This window comes from Poecilia formosa, unplaced genomic scaffold (assembly GCF_000485575.1).
Source record: "Poecilia formosa unplaced genomic scaffold, Poecilia_formosa-5.1.2 Scaffold28, whole genome shotgun sequence".
NCBI classification, from domain to species: domain Eukaryota; kingdom Metazoa; phylum Chordata; class Actinopteri; order Cyprinodontiformes; family Poeciliidae; genus Poecilia; species Poecilia formosa.
Window position 1 is genome coordinate 558,624 of NW_006799967.1, and position 25,707 is coordinate 584,330.

At 39.1% G+C, this 25,707-nt stretch overlaps 3 protein-coding genes and 1 long non-coding RNA gene across 5 annotated transcripts in view; 2 read left to right on the forward strand and 2 right to left on the reverse strand.

Moving 5' to 3' along the window:
• The window catches only part of LOC103135933 (proteinase-activated receptor 2), a 35,381-nt gene extending 25,328 nt beyond the window's left edge, over positions 1 to 10,053 (reverse strand). Inside the window, exon 1 of the mRNA XM_016669830.1 lies at positions 9,556 to 10,053. The gene's annotated coding sequence lies outside the window, so the exon portion shown is untranslated. The remainder of the gene's footprint in view (positions 1 to 9,555) is intronic.
• Positions 3,751 to 6,291, forward strand: LOC103135852 (proteinase-activated receptor 3). Its single transcript, XM_007548797.2, has 2 exons — positions 3,751 to 4,098; positions 5,167 to 6,291. Exons 1-2 carry the CDS (start codon positions 4,032 to 4,034, stop codon positions 6,207 to 6,209), a joined length of 1,110 nt encoding a protein of 369 aa, XP_007548859.1. The 5' UTR covers positions 3,751 to 4,031; the 3' UTR covers positions 6,210 to 6,291.
• On the forward strand, positions 6,602 to 8,366 carry LOC107835875 (uncharacterized). The gene is made up of 2 exons (XR_001661701.1): positions 6,602 to 7,113; positions 7,384 to 8,366. It is a non-coding gene; the product is annotated as an uncharacterized LOC107835875 (long non-coding RNA).
• A 3,644-nt stretch (positions 10,054 to 13,697) lies between the features above and the next one.
• LOC103135853 (synaptic vesicle glycoprotein 2C-like) overlaps positions 13,698 to 25,707 on the reverse strand; it is a 46,900-nt gene continuing 34,890 nt past the window's right edge. For both annotated transcript variants that reach the window (XM_007548798.2, XM_016669832.1), the window contains exons 5-13: positions 23,160 to 23,293; positions 22,787 to 22,876; positions 22,596 to 22,706; positions 22,395 to 22,483; positions 21,718 to 21,882; positions 18,809 to 18,942; positions 16,678 to 16,881; positions 16,382 to 16,541; positions 13,698 to 15,289 (exon numbers count right to left, since the gene is read on the reverse strand). In XM_007548798.2, the coding sequence (XP_007548860.1) occupies positions 15,106 to 15,289; positions 16,382 to 16,541; positions 16,678 to 16,881; positions 18,809 to 18,942; positions 21,718 to 21,882; positions 22,395 to 22,483; positions 22,596 to 22,706; positions 22,787 to 22,876; positions 23,160 to 23,293 (1,271 nt within the window). In that variant the 3' untranslated portion in view covers positions 13,698 to 15,105. The remainder of the gene's footprint in view (positions 15,290 to 16,381; positions 16,542 to 16,677; positions 16,882 to 18,808; positions 18,943 to 21,717; positions 21,883 to 22,394; positions 22,484 to 22,595; positions 22,707 to 22,786; positions 22,877 to 23,159; positions 23,294 to 25,707) is intronic.

The window sequence follows — 25,707 nt, forward strand, 5'->3', positions numbered from 1 at the left end:
GCACCTAAAACATGCAGGACAGGGGGGCGGTGAGGACCAGGGTTGAGAAACACTCCTGTAACCAAATCTATCTAATGGTACAAACAAAGTTTATTGAAATCTCCTTTACAAGATGGCGGCGTGCTCCTTAGCAGAGTGCAGAGCAGTAACACATTTTTCGTCGCCGTAAACAGAATCTTAGGATGATTCCTGCAGGAAATTTGACCACGTCTCTTATCACAAAACGGTAGTGTTTCTGAGCAGGCAGTCCAGAACAACGGTTCTACTCGTTGTCCTGAGAAATCTCTGTTGTTATGACGGGATACGCTCCGGCTGCTGGAGGACAAATTCATTTCACTTGAATTCAGAAATACTTTATTAATCCCAAAGGAAATTAAGCTCATATTGTTTCAAAATTCTTCAAGCAGTTACTGCAGGTGGAGACGGCGGCGGGCAGGAAGGACTGACTGAAGACTTTGTTTTCCTATGGAAGAGGAGGGTCAGGACTGTCTGTCACTTTATGCAAAATCCTTCTTTGCATCATTGTCTCTGTTCTTCGTCAGCAGGTTGTTGAGCCTTTTTAAGTCCCTGGTTATGATGCTGCCACCCCAAAGAACTTATGGCAGATAAATTCACCACTTTGCCTCACACTAACTTTCTTCTTCTTCTAATTTTATTTACACTGTTAACTTTCTTTTTTTTCTTTCTGCTAATGGGGAGTGTTTCCACTGTTGCTATCTGTCATAGCGATAGTGATAGATTATTATGACATATGTGCTCGGTATGACAGATTGATGTTCAACTGAACAACACAGCGATTATCAATAACTCTATACATTCTGCTGGGTTTCTTCAGATAAACAGCCTCTTAAGCTAATTTGGAGAGTAAACTGAATTCATTGCCCTGTTTGGTAGCGAGGATCAGTTGAATGTATGTGTGACTGAACTGAATTGACTTGTTTACCTTGAGACGACCTTTGTTGGGAATTAGCTCTATTGTAAATTAACCTAATTGAATTGAATTAAAGGGGCGGTATTATGTTATGTTATTCTCTCGTTAAGAAGGTTTGAGAAATCCTTTCTCAACCATTCCTTTGCTCCGCCCTCGAGGATGAAGCTCCTCCTCAGAGCGACAGTTTCCAAGCTTCTACCTCACAGTGCAGATCTCCCCCACTCAGCTCCTTCAGACTAGCCAGCAGCAATTAGCAAACACCTGGTGGAACTGCGCATCTGCTGAGCTCATCAAACAAGTTACTTCTCAGTGAAATGCTGGTAGAAATTTTAACGGGTTAATAGAGGAGCCATGTTGTGAGCTTCACAAAGAGCAGAACCTTCTTAAAGACATAGAGACCCAATTTCAATGCATTAAATTACAAAGTCAAATTTCTTTTACATCAAATTTGACATGTACAGCATTTTTATAACACCTGGAGGTAACATAGTTACTGGATTGTGTCATTAAATGGCCCTATGTGCCTGGAAAAAACATGTTACTGCCTCTTTAAGAATTGAAAACAAATTACTGACTGAATCTAGATCAGTGCAAGTCCAGACTTTGTTTAATCCAAACGTGTGTGTTGGGATTGTTGGGGATTGACGGGTAAAACCTTTGTTGAAGTTGAAGAATTTGAATCTTCTCCACAGCGGTGGCATCATGCTGCCACTGCCATGCTTGACACTTGGTTCAGTGTTTTGTAATATAAAAGTTTCATCTCGACAGACGTCTTATCATTCTGGCCACACAGCTGAGCCTTACTGTCCTCTTAGCACAAAATATTTCCCTCCTGGAGGCGTTTGGCTTGCTCATGTCAGCAGCTGCACACTTTAGTTGTTGCTGAGCTGGAGAAAGAGCTTTTTCATGGTAAGCACTGTTTTAACGCTTGGTGATAAACTCACTTAACTCTGGATAACATCTTCAGCATTTGTGGTTCTTTAGTTTTCTCTAAACATGCTCACCAATTCATTCTTTCTGGGGCACGAGGGGCTAAACTTGGATTTTCCAACAGGGAAACGGTCATAAAAACACTTCATAACTGGTTTTGGAACGGAATAACATGCTAACATTAAGTCTTTGGAACGCCCTCAACCCTACTGTAAATAAATTACACACTAGTGTGTTACATGTCTAAATGATCCAACTGAGGCCGTTTGCTATGATGAATAACCAACAATAAATTCTACCTCGTTCGCCCAATTTTGCTTTCTCAAATTAACTGGAATTGTTTACCGTGTCATCATTTTATCTGTGAAAATGAAAGGACCAAAACTCCAAATTCTTAAGAGAGCCATACCGGTGGGGGGCGGATATGCCTTTAAGGTTCTTATTTAAAAAAATTAAAAAATTTTTTAAAAAATTTAAAAAAAAGATTTATTAATTCTGTTTGACTTTATGGGAAACAGAAACAGAAACAGACCACAGACGTGGTCGTAAAAAAATACAGGAAACAGATGGCTGCCAACGGATGCAACGCGGTGGAGAGAAGGAACTCCGAAGCGACGTGCTAAGATGAGCTGTTTATGGATTTTCATTGTTTCTGTGTCACTACCACTCTTATGAGGCAACAATTAGTTTTTTACTTCCAACCACTTGGAAACCGCCGTGGAATAGATCAAATGACTTCCCTCCTGACTTTGCTTTGAACATCTCTGTGGTCTTCATAGCTTGACGTCACTAACGCGAAGCACTCTCATGTCTTGCAAACTGAACACACAAACATCTGAGAAACAAACTCAGTGAAAACACTGAGACATCTGTTATCAGCTGGATGCTACAGCTCCAATAATAAACGGTCCCTTTGGTCAGAGAGAGTACCGAAACGCTGCGTCTTCACACATCCAAAACGTTCTCACGTTTCGTCATTACTAATGGACACGTGATGGACCAACACGGATTAGAAAGCAGTTAAAAAGCTGGAGGAGAAGCCATGGTGGCCATAAATTTTTATTAATAAAACACTTTAAAAGAAAAAAAAAAGGTTACAAAATCCAATGATACATTTGTGGTCAGGGAGAGATCATGCTAGCGATCAAACAGCATCATGATCACCAAGGAAAGCAGCAGACAGGTCAGGGTGTCATGCTGAGTGGTGGTGATGGAGGACAAATGCAGCGAGGCAGAGACATATTGATGATTTCATGAAAATAATAATAATAATAATAATAATAATAATAACAATAAATAATAACACACAGGACCCAGGAACAAAAAGCCATCAGGGTGAACAAGCAGCAGGATTATCTAGGAGAATAAGTTGAATATAATGCAGAGCCTGATTGGTGAACAAGGGACAGGTGGCCGTTGCAGGTGTGAGGAGAGAGAGAGAGAAAATGGCACAAGGGGCGAGGGAGAGCACACAAAGTGGTAAAAAGCTAGAGGTAAGGAATATAACAAAACCAAAGAACTGAACCAAGGTAAAACAGAAATGAAGCTGATCTAATCAAAGAAACAAGAGACTAAAATCAAACCCCAGAATAACTCAAAACAGCCCAGTGCATCATTTAAGCTCCAACACTGTGAGTTGAGACTAAACAAAGCTGCTTGCCTTGAGACAAGCTTATCATCTCCGGACAGACATTTCCTCAATAATCGTCTGGCTGTCTTTGCTACGCTTCACCTTACGTCATGTTTCCCCTCACATGTATCAGTTTCCCGTGTGACAGAGGAGTATTTAAATATGTGTGTTGCCCTTTGCAAAAGTGTTTCACGCAGTGCGGGTTTAGCTTAACAGTCTGCTATTCAAATATGCTGCTGGTCATTGTGAAGGAAAATTGAAAGTAAAGACATAAACGTGTTGGTTTTAGGAGGAGTAAACAAGAAAAAAAAAAGTTGAAGCAGAGGTGTTTCATATGGGCAGAAGTGAAACCAAGCGCAAGCTGCGACGCTGCAGAGTTCACATGTTTGATGCTTTTCTCACCCGTCAGTCTGTGGGTTTGAGGTGGGACTTCTCACTTGAACACTCCCACGGAGCTGACAGCGAGGGGAAACTTAGCAAACAATAAGCTGTGAGATTCACTTCTGAGAAGGGCATCGCTTTACTGCGAGGCAAAACAACATGAGGAAACTTTTCATTCTCCTTCCCCTGTTTGCCCTTTTTATACACGGGACACTTCAGAAAAATGGTAAGAAATGCGTTAAAAAAAGATTTCAGTGAGGTTTGATTAAGATCACTTTAAATGTAACATTAAACATCATACGTTTTCAGGCATGTATATGGCAGATGAACTTTAATGTCAAACTCTCTATTTCACAGAGACTTAAAGTAAAACTGCTAATCATTGGGATTTTAGATCGTCTTTTAATCCAGAGAAAACTAGATCTGAGAAGAGCACGGATTGACTGTAGGGAAATCATTCTGTTGTTGTCAGTGAGTCAATCTGTATTTACAGTGGAGTTCTGTAAAATCAGGGCAACACAAAGTGCTTCACGTGAAATAAAAGACATGATAAAGAAAAAAAGAAAAATGTAGGAACTACAGCAGCCTCAGCATTAAAAAGAAACAATGGTAGTTTGAAAGACTGAGGACACTAAGGTGTAAAAGCAAAGATTTAAATGAGTAAAAAGAAGAGTTAAGATTATGAAAAAAATAATAAATACATTTAAATAATAATTGTAAAATAATTTAACTCAAGCAGCTTGTATGAAAATAACAGCAGTCGAGCAATATAGGTATGGTAGATTTATTTGAAATCAATAGTTTGTTAGATTGTTATGATTCCACTAAGTTAGAACTAGATTCTGATAATTTCTTTATATTCTTTGGTCTTTCCTTTGTGTGTTTGTTTTTTGGTTTATTATTTATTGTGCTTGTAGACGTAATGTTTCTCTCTGTTAGTGATAACGTTGGTTTCTATTTTTCCCTTCTTTCCGTTCGGTTTATGTTCCTCTTTTTGAACTTCAACTTTGCTGTCTGTATTTTGGTCCAGTCCCTGCGCCAGACGTGACACAGTCATAGTCATCTTATGAGTTTATAAAAATTTCTTAATTCATAGAAGTCAACTAAAAGCCAATCCCAAAAGCTTGCTTTTGGAAAACATCAGTGTTCTCCACTGCGCTTTGTGCATTTAAAACATCGGATCGTAGAGGAGATAGTTGCCATGCCGTCTTGTTTGTACTAGTCCAAAGATTAAGAACAAATGCATGTCAAAACAAGTTTTTAAAAAATGACAGAATGTCTGAATTTCTTGCAGAAAAAAGGAAGGCGGCGATAATTCAGCCCAGGGTGTTTTTAGGAATCCGTGCCACAGAGTCTGTCGTCCATGGCACCCAGACTCCCAACTCCACTGGTCCTCCGTCTCTGCAGCAGCCTCTGCAGCAGTTAAGTGACACCGCCGTAGGGTACCTCAACGGACGCCTGAGCACCACAGTCATCCCTGTCATCTACTTGTTGGCGGTGATCGTTGGGATCCCGACCAACATCATCATCCTGTGTTTGCTCGCCACCAAAATTAGAAAGGTGTCGTCCGCCATCCTCTACTGCAGCCTGGCCACCTTTGACTTGTTCCTCCTCGTCTCCCTCTTCTTCAAGGCTCACTACCATCTCCTCGGAAACGACTGGGTGCTCGGAGAAGCCGCCTGTAAAGCGGTCACCGCTTGTTTCTACGGTAACCTCTACGGCTCGGCCCTGACTCTGGCTTGCATCGCTGTCAAGCGCTACATGGCGGTGGTGCACCCATTCATGTACAAAACTCTGCCCAAGAAGAGGTGCACGGCCTGGGTTGTCCTGGCCCTGTGGCTGGCCTTCGCCGCCTCCATCGTCCCCGAGCTTTTGGTCCAGCAGACTTTTTGGGTCTCCCAGCTGAACCGCACCACCTGCCACGACGTGATGCCCCTGACGTCTGACTCTCACAAGTTCCTGCTCTTTTGCACCCTGACTCTGGCGGTTCTGTGCCTTCTGGTCCCCATGGTGGTCACCACAGTGTGCTTCATCAAAATCCTCTGCGTGCTCAACCGGTCGCACTACGACTGGGCGATGTACATCAAGTCCAGCTCTCTGGTGTTTACCATCTTTCTAGTGTGCTTCCTTCCCGCTGGCGTCCTGCACTTTCTCCATTATGTGCAGCTGTCTGCAGGAGGGGCAGATGGTCTGTACAAATATTTCAACTTGGCGGTGTGTCTCTGCTGCCTCCATGCTTGCCTGGACCCCTTCTTCTTTATCCTCATGTCCAAGTCTGCAGGATCCAAAATGTACTTTCTGACCTTCAAAGGCAAGAACTTCAGTGTGTCATTCTAAAAGAAACTAAGGGTGTTTTCACACCTGATAGTCCTGTAGACTCGGTTTGATGGGGTAAGATTTGTTTCATTTTCAGCTGGTGCGGTTTGCTTTCACACTGTACTGTGTCAAACGATCCAAACCCTTTGAAAAACCTGTTTACTTCTTTACCTGCGGGGGCGCTGCACCAAGAACCTCTGAGGGGAATTGCATGAACACAACATCCTACTTTGCAAAACGTAAACAAAAATGAAGCAGCATCGTATTTTAGCATTTCTCTCGCTACCGCTAGACTCTCGCGTTTATTTTGGCTCGATTGACCAGGAATGCCCTGCACTATAATGTATTTCCTGCTTTTGGAGTGGTCTCGTGTCTGCTTGCATTCACATATGCATTTGAACCGTGCCAGAGTTCACTTCAACCGAACTGAGACTCAGGTCTTTTTAGGCGGACCAGAGTTTGCTTCGTACATCCTCATCAGAGTTCGATTACGCCATGCACACCTTCCCAAATGAATCAGACTTTCGGGGCAAATGAACTAGAGTTCAATTAAAGCGAACTAAATAGTCCTGGTGTGAATGTACCCTAAATGTTTTGAAGAAAACTGACAAATTTCATGCTTTCTGTGGCTGGAAGCCAAAGAGAAAGCAATTCGGTTTAAGGGAACGTTAGCCTTGATGCAACGGCTGTTTTGAAAGTAGCACTTTTCTTTTCAATAAATGTTTATGACAGATTGGTTTAATGAAACCTGTACGTTTATTACCAGTTTGATGTTAATGTTACAAAATAGTTGAAAGCATTCTTAAATGTAATTTCTTTAAAGCTGATGAGTAAAAAAAAGACATTAGACAGATGCAATCACAAACAAAAAGAGTTAAAGGAGAATCAAATAAATGAGTAAATAATACTTGCAACATCTCAGATGGTGTCAAAAAATGCCTGAGAAATATACAGATGGGTTTAATGATGGGATTACAAAATGTTGCATCATGCTGTAACTAGTTTAAAGCCAGACAATGCTCCAAAGAATGTAAGCGTTGAACTGCCAAGGCTACATAATAAATTCAGGAGAAGTGACTTACTAAAGCAGGAAAGTTTCTCATTAATGACACACAAAATTACATTTCTTAAGAAGGCATAAGAGGGTTTCCTGTGACCCTCCATCTTCTCACTCTGTTTCTTCTTCTACCGCAAGGTGCTGCTGTTTTACTGTTACTACTTTTCTTGTTTAAATGAGAACATAGTTTGGCTTTAGTGAGATACAAACCTCTATGCAGTGAGTTTTATATCTCTTTAAACAAGAAAGTTTCTCAAAGTGCTGCTCCCGTATTTATTTTCATCCTCTCTACACGGCATAAAATGTGGTTTCCTGCAGGTGGATTATTTGGTAAATAAAGCCATCATTCACCAACTTCTTGGACAGCCAGTAGCTACTGTTCTGTTTGGAAAGTCATGATCTGGAAAATGAAGCACAACCTTGCTACTAAAAGTAAAGCTAGCATGCCAAGACTGAAGAGCTGCAAGCACAAAAGTGGCAGAATGCTAGCTAGCTAGTAAATCAGATTGCCCTGTTAGTTAGCTTGGCAGATGCTGCTCTATACACAGCAGAGCAACAAAAGGAGGTACCACTCTGTGAAATAAGCACATCTACTTGGAACTGCTGTGACTTTAAATCTGCAACTTCTTGTGACAGAAGCTGAACTTAAATCTCGGCTCAGACAAATCTTTGTTTTGAGTACATGAAACGACTGACACTCACCCTTGTTGTCTCACTCTCCGTTATGTGGTCAGTATAACATGTATTACAATGAGAAAATACATCCTGTTCTTCAGCAGTGCATATTCGCTTAAGTGCCTGCAGTTTTAGATGACTAGAAAGAAAAACACTGGGTTGGCCAAAAGTTCCTCTGACAAGTCCCGGTACGACAGTGTTAGTTTAATGTGAAGATGCATCTTGTATAAAAAAAAAAATTTCCATCGTATGAGCAAGAATGAAATACAGAGTAAAAACCAGCTCTTATTTTGCTTCTGCTTTGCTCTTTACGAACGTATTTATTTTTTTTATTGTTTTTACTGTGAAGCTCTCCTTTGTCCCTTTTATTAAATGTTATCCTGTATTTCACCTTACATATTGTATAGCTTATACTGATAATGGTTAAATAAATAAGTTTTAAAATATGTGTGGTTTTCACTGGAAGTTATTGGTGGTTTATTAAGTATACTGGGTAACATTTCACTCAGACAGCAGCCCAGCCCACTTTTTTGGTTGGGTCAAAGGGTGTATCTATGTTCCAGATAGGGCTGAAACGATTAATCAAATTGTGATTAAACATTTATTGAAATAATCAACTAATTTAGCAATCGATTAATCGTTAGCTGGACTATACAGACTCTACAGAACGGCCATTTCCTGAAAGATCAACGCAGTCAGAGAAGTAATTAAGTCAAAACTACAAATAATCAACAGTTCTTTAAATGAATGCTGTTATTTGTTTTCTTATTCACAAAAGTAATGTAATTATTTGCTTATTTGCATATTTTATTGTTCTTCAAATATTGCATGAAAAAGCCTTAAGTGGTTAAATGAAAAAATTTGCTAAATATGCCATTGTTTTTTTTTTAATCAAATCAATCAATCAATTACTAAAATAATTGTTAGTTGCAGCCGTGGTTTCAGAGTGTTAAAAAGTGAATTTACTGTGTGTTCTGACTTTTCTAAAGCTTTTGGGATATGTCCGTTTGTGGCCTGGTTTTCATGCTGTTTGTCTGCCTCATAAAATCCCGAGTACATACTCTGGAGTTTTACAGTCGTAACGCGACATGTGAAAACGGTCAGGAGTTGTAAATGCTTGTTCAGCTTAGGCCTGTTTCCTGACACAGCAGGAAGAATTTTTGAAATCGCAACGGAATACTTAAAGCAACATCCTTTTCAATGATGTTTGGTTTATGATTCTTCAAGTTCCCCTCCAAACTCTTAAAGTAAACAGTGATGCGTTTATTTCCTCAAAACTAACTTCTTTCTTGGCTCTATCAGGCTAGACATTTCTTGTCTCGCCTGTGGGCTGATATGTAATATTTGTAAACTTTTGCTATCAGTCTCTCACATATCTTCCTCTGATTTTAATAGAAATACTGTCAGATATTGACCTTTCTTTGCATTTCACGTGGTAGTATTCTCTGCATCATTTAATCTCTGACTAAGAAAACAAATTTTTTGGACTTCCTCAGCATGCTTCCTCACTCTGTGTTTCTGCATGTGCTGAACTTCTTTATCACATACACAACTACTACTTAAGAATCATCATAGTAAATTATCTTATTCAACACTGTGCAAGCACTCTGTCTGCGCTGATGAAAACTCACTTACCTCAGGATCCAAGATGCTTGAAAGATTGAAATGTTTGAAGCCAATCATTATCTGACCACTTTGAAGCTCAGTGGTTATTTTCAGGAAGTGACACTGAAAATCCATTCCTGGGTCATTCAATCCTTAAATCTATAAAGAAACCATTAAAATGCCCAAATGACAGTAATCCATGCAGTTTGCCTCTGAGAAATCCAGTTTCTTGATCTCGACACATCCACTTTTTGCATCTCTGTAACATGTTTCTCCAAGTGTGCAACAACAAAGTAAATCATGAGAAAGTAGCTTTAGATCTGTAGAACCCCTTCAAATAGTCCAACCCTTTCATCTACATGTAGTTTCTTTTCTTTACCATCATTTTTTTATTTCCTGAGGTTTGTACTGCACATTAGTTTTACTAAATCGTAATTTGCAGATAAACTGTTGTTGCTTAATGTTGTATAGTATTTTAAACGAAGCAGCCAAAGTCTATATGTGAAACAGTTTGGTGCCGCAGAGCAAAAGATGTCATGAAAATAGACTGCATGCTGTTCAAACACATTACTTTGCACAACAAGTTCTTTTAATGCCCGTCTCCTTGGTAGTTTGGCTTTGTGGGAAAAGAATGAGCATCTGTCTCATGCCTCCCCTTTTTCTGACCAATCGACGGGTCAGTCTGAGGAGAATGGCTCTTATGTAAGTGGGACTAAAAGCACTGCTCAGAAGAATAAGAAACAATGTGTTTTTGCACTGTTACAGCATGTATGTGCTTCAGCTTTACATATGTGTAAGGTTCATTACAGGGCAAGGCTTAGTTAAGGGCCTGCAGTCGGTCAGCCCAGCCAGGAATAAAACATTTCTCTATTTATGATTATTCTATTTTGTATTCTCTAAAACTGTCGTACATGTCTTCATCTCAAAACACAAAACTATTAATTCCTGTTAAGCTCATGAATATGTTTTGGTTTGGTGAGTGTGATTTCTAAATATGATAGAGCTATTCTAGTACGAAGCAGAACCAAAACTCAGCCTAACCAGACATAACAGACTTCTCTTTAAGTGCAAGTAAAACATTTAGAAACACCTGAATATCTCACACAAGGGAAAGAAAATGTAGAGACTGTGAGAAAATGGTAGAAATCTGGCAAGAGGCAACTATATACACATTCTTATCATACTCTTTTTAGACTCTGGATTCCCAAATGATATATAAAATTCACATTAAATCATTAAATTAAATTTTAGACCAACAACAGTTCAGTCATTTTTTGACATGATGTTTCATCTTGTTCATGAGGTGGCTTAACACAAGAAAATGGACAGTTTTTAGTTTTTCTGCCAAATGTTTTCTTTCCATTCAGCTAACTTAGAACAGCCAGCTAGCTTCCTTAGCAATGTCTCCTTGTACAAGCCCATAATGGTCAATAAACAACTTGGTAAAATAAAGAAAGAGGAATTGGTGCCACCTGGTGGTTTATTAGAAGAATGTAATAAAAAGCCTCACAACTCTTCAAATGAAACTCTTTATTCAGTTTGTTTTATCCACCTTTAACACCGCATTCTCTTTTCTTATCAAAATAAATCATATCAAGGACACGTAAATTGTTTTACACACAAATCCACACATTGTTCGACAGCAAAGGTCCTTCAATCTGGCGCGTGCCGTCTTTGTTGCTCAATTCCGGCAACACATTTCCGGCTCCCAAATGTTATAATTCATCTAACTAAAAACACTCTGGACTCAGATTTGAGCACCTCTGCTGGGTGAACAGTTTTGCGGGACGTACATTTTTAGCGCTAGCATGCGCTTTCACGCCTTCGTGAGCACCCGTCCACAACACATCTGACGACACGCAGGAGCGGTACATTCATTAACCCGGGAAAACACGTCTCCTAACCCGCACAGAGGAACAACGAAGATACAGAAAAATGGCTGGAGAGCGAAGGGAGGGGGCACACACAACATGGAGACTTTAGTAACAAACATGCAGGATTTTTGTGAGACGTTTGTTCAGCACAAGTTGGAGCTGCAAGGGTTAAAGCGCTAAACGCGGTAAAGAGAAGTCTTTAAAACTGATAAAACATCTAAAGAAGAAAAACCGTCCGATTTACTAGGGCCATTATAGACGGAGGAGTAAATTTACGGCAAAAAATTCAGAGAAAACTTTGAAAACTCAAACATTTCTGAGTTTTTCTTTGCAACATTTGACTTGTGGACCTCACAAATTTCTGAGTGTTTTGATGGAAATATGCTCCTTTTTTTCTATCTACCATGACCCTAACATGCTGTAGTAGGATTTATTAATGATAAATAAATAAACTATTTAGAATGAAAGCACTACCAAATTAGGAAATACATTGTGTTACTGAACATTTCCAGATATGATTGTTTATCCTTAAATCCCATTGCACAATCGAAGCTCTGTTAGCATAGCAGCAAGCATTACGTTCAGACGATGCTGTTGATCATTTTAGTTTACTCAAATGCCCTCCAGACAATAAAAATGGAGGTATCCTTCTAGAAAGAGTTCATTAGCAGCGTTTCAAATCCAGTTGTTACGGTTATCTAGAGGAAACTCCTGAAACTTCAAAAAACCATTTCTAAAATGATTTACTTGCTTGAGACTCGCAGAGCGTTGAGACATTTGCTCTGATTGCGCTGAGCTCTAAAAAAATTAGCACAACAGACTAAAACAGTCGGCTGTTTAGCATTGAGAGCTAACACCATAGACATGGCTTTTATTGTTGGTAAAGGATGCTAACTAAACCTTTTGTACAGCACACTTGAATGGTAAATAAATAAATAAATAGCGTCAGAACACTCACGCACAAACACAAACACACACACACACACACACACACACACACACACACACACACACACACGCAATGCACGCACGCACGCACGCACACACACACACACACACACACACACACACATCAATAAGGGACCAAAGGAAAAAAAAAAAGCAAGAAAGAGCAGCAAAGCGTCCAGCAGAGGTTTGGAAGAAGAGCTGGGCTAGACAGAGAGAGGCACAAGTTCAGAGAAAGGCTTTTGAGTTTTACAGGGAGCAGCAGCAAGGCAGAGGAGGTCAACACAGGACACAGAGGACCAAGAGACACCGTGAGCAAACCGACAGGAGAAAGATAGAAAGGAAGAGAAGCACAAGCTCAGACACCAACAGAAATGTCCTGTGGCGCAGATTCTTTACAGAAGAGCGAAGCCCTTCGTGGCGAGCTTGACGCCGCGACACGTACAGAGAGACACGAAGAGAGGAAGAGACAGGAAGCATTCAGACAAAAAGGACTCTACTCCCAAAAGTCTCCACAGTAAAAAGCAGAAAATGTAAACTTTTTTTAATTATTATTATTTAGAAATGTAGCTGCAGAAGTTGCCAGTTTTGACTAAACTACTACTTTATTATTATTATTATTTTATTTTTTTTTTTACCTTATGACCTTGTCAGTCTTGTAATTTGCGTCAAAAGGCTTGATGATCATCAACCTTTCATTATATGTTCATCACAAAATGTATGTAGAACATATTTCCAGTTTCTAGCTGGTGACTAGACTCACGAAGCCCAAGAAGCCCGATGCCAAAAACTATGTCAGGTTGTTAGGAGGTTTTGGAGCTTGTCGTTGGATTTGCATAAAACATGAAAGGATTGTTTAATTCTCAACAACAACATACACCATGTTATTCAGCGTAAATATTAAATATTTTAATACATAAATAATTCCATCAGTACTCATAAAACAAAACAAAAGCAAATGAAGTAAAAATGGGAACGATTGTGAACCCTCCCCCCCATAAATGTGTAAAAATAAAATGGCGTATTTGGGTCTTTACAAATAGAAAAAGCAAAGAAAATTTCTGCCCAAAAACTGAGAAATTTTTAGATGAATCAGTTCTCTAGAAATTTTCTAGAAACAATTTCTAAGATTCAAAAGTCAAACATCTGCAACTTTTGAAACTCAGAAAATTTCCAAAAGTCGCATATTTTTGACTTTTCGAACTCAGTAATTTCCTTTTTTTTTTTTTTTTAAATACAATTTCTGAACTTAATCTACAGTCTACAATATAGTAAACCCCTTGAATTTCAGGTGTGTACTTTCTTTTAATCATAACTTCAGGTTTAATTTTCCAGGGTCTAGTTTTGATTTTTAATTTTTTTTTTTCTTCAAATCTGAGGTCATAATGTGCAATCCTAGAAAACAGCCACTGGGTGTCACAGTAGAGCAGCAGTCTGCTTTGCTACAGAAACAGTCAGTCACGGAGCTCCAGCAGTCAGTAAACACTTCAGCAGACTGTAGAACATGGAGACATGTGGAAAAGACTCTCTTTTCACCATACTGTAACGTTCACGTCTTTTCAAATGATGAGATGCTACATCAGTGCAAAATTATGAAAGCTCAATTTCTGCACAATGGCATTTACTCTAGAGGTTCCTCATAAAGGACTGCTTTGGAGAAGTTTTGTTATATTGATTTTATTTTGACCATAACATCTGCTCCTGCTATGACAAATAAATAATAAATTAATAATAAAACAGACAAGCTGTTAATGTAAAGGTTTTGTAAGAAGACTGACACTACTAGTCATCTCTTGTAATTCTTAATCTATCCAACTTCTAATAAATATTCTTTGGTTTGTTGATGAACATTTGCAATATTAATATAACGGTGACTACTGATGTCATTGTAGGGTACTATATAAAAAATAAACTTAATATACTTCAACAATATGTGGAAAATAATTATTTAAAAAGTAACAAAATATATTAAACTAGTTTTTTTTTTAAATGGTTCATTTCTGCCATATTTATTTCTGCTGACTTTTCAAAATACGACTGCACAATAGAAGTAGGTTTTGCCTTCCAAGGGGCGCATGCATGAATAATTCAAGAGACATAAAATAAGAGTACTATTCTCCAAAGCAGATTAACAGATCAACATAATATAAAAAGCCCAATGTTTGATGATTATGTTGTTTTGGTGATCGTTTGCAGCACTAGCTGAAAAGCCGTGTTGTTTCTCAAAGTGCAAACTCATTGACTAGGTCATAGAGCATGTAATTGTGTCTGTATATACTTTCTTTCTGAGCAGTACTGGAGGAGATATGAAAGGTTACTGAAGCTCCAAGCCTTTTGCAGCTTTTGTTGACACTTTTGTGGCTTGCATGTGTGAAAAAGCTTATAGCTAATGAGCTGCTGTTTCATTTCCACTCATGATAGATGAGACTTTTTTAAACACCAAAAGTTCTGGAAAAACATAAAACTGGCATCTGGTGCATCTGTAAGACAATTTTCCATACAAGCTTTCTCTGTACATCTACAGCTCTGTAAAACTGCATTAGACTCTTAACCAGGTATTTTACTCAGAATCAACTGAACAATCATCACCTGTAATGAATTTTGAGTTGTTGCAATTCTTAGCATTGTTTCTTTTAGATGAAATACATTTGGGCAATGGCAGCAATAACTGTTTCAGTGATATTTAAATAAACAATAGCTGAAAACCAAGTGTTCAGTAGGCTGAGTAAAAACCTGGTAAACCCGTTTTCTTGGCCGGTGTTCACATGAGGACGTTGGAACGTGTGTCTGGTAGTCGGAGGCCCACCAGTCCGCCACCAACCAAAACAGCTGACGCCAGGAGAATAGGAATAGCCTTGGTGATGCCAACCAGGGAGCCAAAAATCAGGTTGCCAAGAACTGCTGCCAGCTTACATATGGCGTTACAGAAGCCAAATCCTGTGCCCCTGAAGATCAAGAGACAAACAAAGCAGTCAGCCAAGAACAGAATGTGTATCGTTAGCTACAATCAAAAAGATCAGATGTTCAGTTACTCACTTATACCTAGTACCAGCTACTTACTGAGGACTTACGTAAGGGTAGCCAGTGTCTTTTGTTTTTCCAACATCACTTCAGTGTGACTGTATTTAATAATTATCTGTTGAGCATTAAGTTTCACTGTGTTGCTAGGAACAGCTGGCCATTCCTCTAGAAGAGCATTTGTGAGGACAGTGAGTAGAACAGACTGTCCTCCACTCTGTGATATTAGCTAGCCCAACCCTCTGTGGGTGAACTGATGGGTTCTCAACTGGTTACACTTTGTTTTAATACCATGAGAGTTGATGGTCACCAGCGACCAGAACTACCTATGAAGAGAATCTGAAATCTGAAAATATTTGAATTGGCTGTTTTGCAAACGTTAAGTAGCATTGCACCAAGGTATTTCAGTTTGCAAAGCTGAATTAAAATGTTTTTTTTTTGTTTTGTTTTTCAAATATTTTAGACTTCTACTAAAAAAAATCCATGTCAGAATACAGGGTGGTGATGACAAAGTTTTACAAACCAGAATTGAAGCCATTAGCTTGATTCTTGTTTCCAATTAACACCTATGCCTTGGTTGGGGACAGAAAGTGTGTGGCTCAAAGACACATCAGTGCTTACGCCAGTCTCCATCTTCCACTGTAATGGACCAGAACAGCCTTTTACGTTCCTTCAACCACAGGTTATGAAACAAGTGCTTTGATTATCATGTGTTATAACTGAGACAATCTGTTCAATAATCAGCCAGCAATCAGTCAACAACCCATTCTCCTCAGTTTTCCTGTCCTATTGTAACACTGGCTGGTGAACAGATATGGCCCAACGCTGCCCCAGTTTAATGGTCAGTGTGCAGATTTGTTGAATTTTCTCACATTTTCTCTTTTTTATGTCTTTCATATTGTCATTTTTGATATGCTGCTGTCAGTAAGTGAACCACTTGTACTTAAAATATACTAAACAAGGCCTGACACTCATTCATCAAGTCGTACTACCAAATTTAATTGAGTCGTGTAACTCACCTCCTGTCTGTAGGGTACAACTCAGTGGTGACTACATCCAGGGAGTTCCACGCAGAGATACTGAGACCATTGTAGAGACAGAGCATGAAGATCATCATGGACTCAGAGGTGCCGAACCAAAGGAAAAAGCAGCTGATCCCCGACAGCACCATGGAGCCTCCTGGAGGACCGCATATAGAACATCCTTTACAAATGGCCCACATTGTGGCACTGGGGGCCATTACAGACGCCTAGGCTGGCGTCCAGAGACCAATGGGTCATTTTTGCACAAAGGTCAGAGCAGATCCTGGACCTACCTAACATGCTGAGGCGTCCTATCTTGTCCATGAGAAGAGCAGAAACGATGTTCCCAGGCAACACGGCCAGCGTTCCCAGGAAGTTGACGAAGTAGACCCAGTAGGCGCTGTAATCATCGTCAAACGTCATCTGGCAGCCGGTCTTGTTGTGGTGGAAGGAGCTGTTGATCACTCTTGAATTTGTCAGCTTGGCATCATCTACATCTGTAGAAAGCAGCAGAAATGTTCAGCTAAAAGGTTCATTGATTAAAATCAACATGAACTTCTGGCATTGAGTCCAGAAAAAATGCATTTCCACCAAGCTTAACGGTATATTAAAGGCGCACATTTTATACGTGTGAGTTTCTGAGGCAACTAAGGCCAACTAAGACCTTCCATTTCTTTTTTTTTTTAAATAAACCATTTTTAAAACTAAACTCAGTAAAAAATTCCCTAATTTCATAGAAAACACAGAATATAGGGAACCTTATAGACCATCCGTAATGTGTTGGTGTTTTCCCTCTCCTCATAATAAGAAGTGAAACAAACCTGCCTGCTGCAAAATTGCTCATCATTATAATTCAGCAGCTGCTGTGCTGAGAAAACATTCCGGCTTCTCACCAAACACACACACATGCACACACACCGTCCTCCCGTTCGTTCTTATCCCGTCTCTCCTCATTTCGTCTTTTTTTTCTTCACCATTTTTCCAGACATATTGCTGGGAGCAATGAGACTTCATTTCCCAGAGGGCTTTACCGGCAAACTTGACATGGCCTCACTGTTTCCATGTTCAGCGCTTTCACAGAGTGCTGGAGGGAACTGTTTTTCCAGCATGTTGCTCCCACAAGGTCTGATTCAGCTCCGCTTCTCTCAGATCATTTCATGCCTCTGCTGCTTTCCTTTTGCTTCAAGTCCGGAGGTTTTTTTTTGTGTGTGTGTGTGTTTCGCGAGCTTCTAAATGACTAAGCAGAACCTCAAATAACGGAGAAAAAAATTCACTTTTGACTTTTATTTTGGTTACTTTCATGCAATTTAAGTGATGAATTAACAGGGATGTGTAATTTCTGTTGCCACTTTGAGACAAAAGTACAAGGTATGCAAACGATTAATCGACTTATATTACATTGAATTCCAATAGATTAACTAATACCTCTAAGGCCAGTCTTTGTCAAACTTTGTAAACAACCGTTTACATGCATGTGCTAAGTGCGACAGGACGCTGCACCCCACGCTAACTAACTGCATCGCAACACCCAAAATAAAGGAAAATTTCAAAATCTAGAACTATAACACCAAAAGGTGTCATCGTTTTAATTTAATTTATTTTGGTAGGGACAATGCACATTAATTCACGGCCAGAATTGGCCAGAAGGTTGTTTTCCATCTGTTGTCTGTAAACAATGAGCGGTGTCTTGATGAAACAAGCAAAGGTTATACAAAAGAGGCTAAAATTAGTCTGTATTGTCTGGAATTTGATTTGGGATGGTTTGGTTTCTTTCTTGTTTTTCCATCTTTTGATGATGTTTTCACTCTGCAATGTTTCAGTTTATGTTTATGCTGCTTTCATGTCTCCCTGAAGGAGAAGATACTGATGGGCCTGTCACGATACTTTGCTAGACGATAAATTGTCCAAGGAGTTATTGCCATAAATGACAATATTGCTGTTTTGAGACCTTTTTCAAGTAATGTAATGGCAATGGCAAAATAATGCAATAATTATTGATCATTTGCAAAGGTCAATCAACTTAAAATTATAACAAACATTTAACACTGAAACTGGAAGACATTTTAGATATCCAAAATAAATAAACAAAACAACAGGAATAACAAGTAAAATTAATTATGAAATCTATGGAAACAAAATTGTTCTTCAAAAAAAAAAAGGGCTCATTGAGACTGAAGACGTTTGTCATCCAATTTTGATAGACAAAGAGAAAAGAAAAAAACGATGAATCATGCAAATGGAAATTATTGGGTTTGCTTTAATTTATCATGCAATAAATAGATTTATTGCTTATTGCGACAATAAATATTAAACTCCAATCTGACCTCCCTGAGAAAAAAAATGAATCCAACATGCCAAATACAGCTTTCCCTAAGAGAAAGGTTAAACATCTCAGTTGAGCACTTTAAAGAGTTACAGCCTCACCCGTGTTGTAAAAGAAAGAGTCCACAAAGGTGCAGTTTTTGAAGGAGGATCCCACTGAGGAAACATCCTCAAAATAGCAATTGATAAAAGACGAGTCTATAAATGTCACCGCCTTGAACTTCATGTTGAGAAACCTGCGAAGAGACAGAAAAAAAACAGTAAAATCCATTAAAGCAGGAGTAAAAAAAAGAAAAAAAGAGGTATCTAACATTCTCCAGATGCCAGCCGGTGCTGATACAGAATTATTTCCCCTTGAAAAGAAGCGTGTTGGTGTCTCACTTGTATCACCGAAATGCAGAGTTGCTTTTTTTGCTAAATGCACAGACATCAAACACGGAGTTCTGAATAAATCGCTTCTGTGTAGTTGGAGTATTGGATTTCTAAAAGCTTACTTTTTAGACATCTAGACTGAAAGATACTATTTGATTTCCCTTTGGGATCAATAAAGTATTTTTGAATTTGAAATTGAAAGTTATGATAACAAATTTTGCTGGACGATATATTGCCCCGGCAATTATAATATTATTTTGAGACCATTTTCAAGTAATATATTGATAATGGCATAATAATGTAAATTCACCCTCTCAAAGACTAATACTCTTAACCCGGGAACTGGAAGGTGTTTTAAAATATCCAAAATTGAAGAGACATTTCAGTTGCTGTACGTTTTTGTTGGACAAGGAACTGAAACTTAAAGGTGAGTTCATGTTTGTGAAGATGAGAAACATGTTTTGCCTTTTGATAAACTGCATAAAAACAATCATTTCCAGAACACAATCTGCGTGGAGGCTTCCCAGTGAAAGTTGGACTTTTAACTTCACCTTTAATCTATGTTTCACTCTCTGCTGTCTCTTCTGCTGCAGGTGCAGAAAACCGCATCGTGACTTGTCAGTGGAACCAGAACAACAGATAGCAGCATTTCTCCAGTACAAGCATTTCTTTAAAGGCTCCACATTGAACACGTTGTCTTCATGTTCCTCCATCGCTCCACAGAAACAGTTTTTCTCCCAACTCATCGATCGACTTTAGCCCGTGATTCAGAGATAGCATAGCTTGTTGTGATGCTAACTGAGAACAGAAACTCCAGTACAATGGACTGCAGGAGTTTTTCCTACTCCTTTAACTTCCCCACGTTTTGTGAAGCAACAACCACAAAACATCAAATGCATCAAGAAAAAACTTTACAAAAAAAATGTAAATGAATTAAAGCTTGAAAAATGCATAAAGATCCAAGAGATGTGAATAATTTGATAAAACACTGGAGATGAACTCCATGTTGTCAACTTCCTAAAAAAAAAAATCGCCTAAGTTATTTTTTTTGACTACATGTAACTTTCATGTTTTCAGTGATTTAACTGTATGTTTAATATTTCAGGCATTGTTTCTACTAAAACATAATTTGTATCTTAGTTCTTTATTTAGTACGTCTTTAAATCTTTTTAATTTGATGTATTAGGATTTTTAAAAAATCATTTTGTCATTTCTTCTTGAAGCAGATTTTCCAGTCTATATACAGCTTTTATTTGTTGCAACTGTTTTCCTTATTTTTATGTATGAAATCATATAAATGTCTGTATTTTATGGGTTTTTTTTAACTAATAATGAAGGTAAATTAGCATTTTGCTAAATCTGGTATATTTACAATATTCTACACCCGTTAATATGCATTGAACTTTTTAAATAAGTCAATATTTAAAAGCTTTTAATTATTTAATAATACAATCTGTTGCATGCAGCGTTCCCCACCATGGTTGTGTTGGTGCGGATTTACCCTGCAGTATCACCTTCTCTCTGGCCTTTGTGTAAATGAACCTTGTGTTCAGGTGTGTGTGTGTGTGTGTGTGTGTGTGTGTGTGTGTGTGTGTGTGTGTGTGAGAGAGAGAAAGAGAGAGGGAAGAGGGCAGAGAAATGGACCGGGTGTGTGATAAGGCTTTTAATTTCCTGGTGTTTGGGGAAGATAAAGGAGGCAGGATTAATATTACCTGTTGTGGACGTTCGAGGGAATGACAAATAGCGCTGCTGTCCCACTTCAGGACGAGCACCTTTAAGGACGGCGCAGTGCGCTTCGCTGCGGCTGCTTTTATTTTTCTGTCTGGAAAACCAGGAATTCACCAAAGTTGGACTGTAAACTCAGGACTTTCAGTCAATGCCGCGGAGATCTCACATGGGAATACGGCAAGAAACGGAAGATATTATCCGTCGCTCGTGGTTCTATTGGGTTCATCTATAGATCTACAGATTCTAGAGTAAAGGAGCAGCATGCTTTACTCTAATGCATCCAAAGTGTGACATTGCACTCGGTTAGGTAAGATTGGAGCTGTTTAGTGATTGACACTTTGCTCCACGAAGGAATTAACATTACCCACATTTTCTATAGCAAATTAATTTTAATCAAATAGCACATATTAATGCTCTTTGCTTTAAAATGACAAATTTATATCTTAAACAGAAGGTGTTTTTGTTTTATTGGCCAAGTATTTTTTTTTCTTTTTGCTTTGCCTTTTTTTTTTAATGAAGAAACAGACTGAATCACACCCAATATCCAAAATGAACTACATACTGTTAAGGGTTTTCATTGTTGTTGCAGGGAATAAACTAAACATTTATATGTTGACCAACAAGTTAGGAAACTGTACAACACAGATTCTTTTTCTGGCCTTTTCAGTTAAAAATTAATTAATTTGTTGCTGAGCAGGTTGAAAAAACCCCCAAAAGAAGTTACAACAGAAATTAATTTGCATTTTTAACTGAACATAAATAAATAGATACATTTTGACCCCTGAGGGCTTTAAATTTGTTGATTTTGTCCCATGGTGCAGAAGGTTTGGACACCACTGATGTAATTCCACCAAAGGCCAGAAGCTGTGGGCAGTCCGGTGTCTGTGCACGAGGCCGTGTCTTAGCTGTACCTGTCGTTCATAAAGACTCCGTTCCTGTGGATCTGGTTCTCCAGTGTGAAGTTGAAGGTGAAGTCTTCAATGCGCTCGTTGTGATGGATCTTCACTCTGGAGGCGTACTCGTCAGCCTGAAGGTGTTTGATGACGTCCGGGAACCACACCGACAGCCCGTAAAACCTGCAACGGCGCACGGCTCTAAATTAACCACACCTACATCTCCGGAGTTTTGTTTTGTTAACAGAATTGTTTTTCCGCAGCAGCAAGTAACAGAATCATCTCTTTGCCCTCCAGCGTTGTGCGCATGCACAAAAGTTTGTGTAGACGACGACGTGCAACGTACCTACAGGCTCCAGATTTTTAAAAGTTGATTTTATGGATTTGTTGATTGTCTTAACAAATAGCTACATGACTTTCTTTAGTGTTGGGAATAACAGCATGTGGGTAAACAGACCAGAAAAGAAAAAGGCAAATTCTGTATAAAATTACTTATCAGCATCCATGGTCAGCGTATGAGTGATGCACTCACTACCTTAGAGCAAAGTTCTTCACACAAACTGTTAACAGGCCAGGAAGGAGTGATGGCTCAGTTAAGTGTCAACCCCAGGGCCGTGGATAGCATCATTAAACATGATCAAAGCAATAAAAACACAGAGACTGTGAAAGGAAAACCGGAGGAGATCGTTTCCTACCCAAATGACAAAGTGAACCAGACTGCTGCCAGCTTCATGGTGTTTTCTTTCACTGGGTAGCTGAAGCATCTCATAAACGTCAGCCAGATCTGCCAGGGCAAAAAAAAAAAAAGTTGACATCAGTCACATCCTAAAAGTTCAAAATGAACCAGATCAAGTAAAAAAACAAAAAAAAAACAACAAAAAAAAACAGCTTCATACCCCTCTGAGCTCAGCCTTGATCTTGCAGAGGACCTTAAGCACCGGGTTGGCCGACTCGTTCTGCATCTCCACCAGCTCGTCCAGCTGTTTGGGGATTTTTATCCTGTTCACCTGCAGGGGGCGACACCCATCTGTCAGCCGCTGAGCGCTACAGCAGACGCTAAGTGGTCGGGGATGGTGAGCATGCTTACGGTGAAGACTCTCTCAGGCTCTCCTCGGGCCCGCATGTTGGTGTCGTGGATGTGTTTGAGAACCATCCAGGCCTCGTCGTGTTTCCCCGCCTGGGAGACGGACACATTTAGCAGGTGAAGCACACATACTCTGAATGCTAAGGCTAGTGAGCGTGGCCACTGATGTCGGCGGTTAAATAGCTTTTGTAAAACGGTAAGTTGTTTCTCTGCTGTTGGCACACTGAGCAGCGCACATTGACAGCGCTAAGACCTGTCAATCAACAGATATTAGCGCTGTTGATTGACAGGGCTTAGACCCTCCTTCTGGCTCTGATTGGTTGTTTTTGGCCAAAATGTCAGCGCTGCTATTGGAACAGTATTGGGTGAGTTTTACCTCCAGGAAGAAGCGGGGGCTCTCGGGCATGAAAGTGAGAGCGACCACCGCCGAAACGCACGGCAACGCACAGACCACCACAAACACTCTCCAGCTGTGGAACTGGTAGGCTGACCCCATGCTGAAACTCCACCCTGCACACAGAGCCACGCATGTGCAGAATGTCATTGGAGAGCAAAATTGATATCAGAAAAAAAACAAGCATTACAGCATTTATTTCTTTTAAATGTTGCAAATTTTAACGTGAATCCTAAACAGACAGATGTTTTCTGAAACATCCTCAGGTGAATTCACCTTCAAGTCAGCAACTTTCTTTGTGTCCATGCAGACATTCAGCACATTTAGTCTTTATTTTTCTCCATAGGGTCACACCGTCGGGCCTGATGCAGATGTTTTATCAATCTGTTGTTGTTAGTTTTGGAAGTGATTACTCCAGCTGTTTGCACAAACTAACACAAACCAGTGATTTTGATGCTGTGGAGCTGCATGCGACTCCTCAAAATACATAATGTATAAGCAGTGGGAAAAAAAATATATATTAATCATTTTTTCTGTTTTAATCTGGTTTTTCATGCATATATGCGTCAGTGAAAGTAACTTATAAAAATATCCATTCAACATAAATTACACATGAACATGAATGTGTTATTTAACTTTATCAAGGTTATTTTTTGTAAGAATAGAGATACTTTGTTACCATGACGCCACGTTGTACCGAGCAAATCAATAAATGAACTTTAAATAAGCATGTAGAAGACATTTCAAAACATAATTTTAGGAAAACAGGCAGTGAACTTTAGGGAATTTGAAACTTTTTCAGCAAGTCGGGAAAAGCGCCTTCATGTCCTGCAAGTCCTGTACATAACACGCATGTTAGTTCTCCACAAAACCCATTTGGAATTCATGCAAAGGACGCACACATAAAAAAATATTAAAATAAGAAGCCTAAGTTGTATTAAGAACAGCTTGATGAAGAACGGTTTGTGTAATTTTCTATTTTTATCATATATACCATGTAGATTTTTGTAAGACGAGATCAGAACAAAATGTCTCTAAGTTCAGTTTGTCATTTTCCCAAACATATGCTGCACCCAGGAGACGAAGGCCATCGTCTAATGATCCACAATTCACAACAAACTTTGATAAATTAATAGAATATCCATTGGTATTAGCGAGTAATTCATTGTTTTATCATGTACACATGAATAAAATCAGTAAACAATAGAATGATTTAGCATTTTTCTTTTCTAGAGAATATGGATGAGGTTTGGAGAGAAGCGGCACACGTCACTCCTCTTGACGCCCAAGCAGCAGACGAACTCACCAAGGAAATCAGTTCAGCTCTCTGGTCAGCAACATCTGCCCAGTTCAATCTCGACAGAACTGAACCCTTGAGTTGGCAGCAGCAACTCAAGGGTTGCAATATTTTTAACTCAGGTGTTCACTAAGCTGCGACAGACTGGCGACCTGTCCAGGATGTACCCCGCCTCTCTCCCGGAACGTTAGCTGGAGATAGGCACCAGCACCCCTCCCGACCCCACTGAGGGACAAGGGTGTTCAGAAATGGATGGTGTTCACTAAGGCCTGTGTTCGAAACAGACCCACCACATTGTCATGTGGGACAAAAAAAAAAAAAAAAAGTGGTTCAGTATGTCCAGTACTCCTAGCAGGACTCACAAAGAGAAATAAATGCAGAAATGAATCATCTGCTTCAGTCAATTTCATCACAATCACAATTCTGTCCTATTTATTCTAACCTATAGATCCATGGACATAAACTTTTAAAATTGAAAAATAAAATAATTAAAAGGAAAAAAAATTAGTTCACTGTAATATTTATCCTTAAATGACGGCGGGTACCCCGATGTGAACGCGTATAAATGTTTAAACTGCTCATCGAGTGAGAAAAGATCACAAGGACCAAGTACACTGTAAATCAAAACATTGGATTTAATTGAAAAAGATGAGTGAGTATAACTTGACTTTTGTCAAAGTCCAGTGAATTTTTGGGTTGCAATGAATTACAATGTTGGCTTTAATCAAATAAATAAACTGGATTCAACTTCTTTCTTTTTTTCACGTAGCTGTAAAAATCACTTGATTTAAATAAGTTGAGAAGCTTTTGGGGTAAAAATGTTTTAAAGAAGTACTTATTTTAGTTTATGTGACAGTGAGGATTGGCCAGGAAGGTATCCCACAAGGCATTGTGCCGCCAACAGCAGAACTAATTAAACCACTTTTTTATATGTCACAAAAAAGTGTTTTAAGATGTTTAAGGCAAAAAGGTCAACTCCAAAGCTTCATCTATGCTGAAAGCAGAGCAGCTCCTATTGACTAGTTGTTTTTTTTTTTAGCATTTACAGTTGCATAAAACTGCACCATGAGTGAGTTGTATTTTCATTTTTAATGACCGTTCTGCCTGAGGGTGTAGCCTTGCTCACTGAAAAGTAAACAAAATATCACACTTTTTATATCCTGTTAAAGTTTAAGTAGAGGCACAAACAAAAAGCAGGAGCAAGAAACTGTTTCAATCAAGTAATTTTGTTTA

Coding starts and splice junctions, on each gene's coding strand:
- LOC103135852 (XM_007548797.2), top strand. CDS start 4,032: ATGAGGAAACTTTTCATTCTCCTTCCCCTGTTTGCCCTTTTTATACAC. Junction 4,099..5,166: donor CGGGACACTTCAGAAAAATG/GTAAGAAATGCG, acceptor AATTTCTTGCAG/AAAAAAGGAAGGCGGCGATA.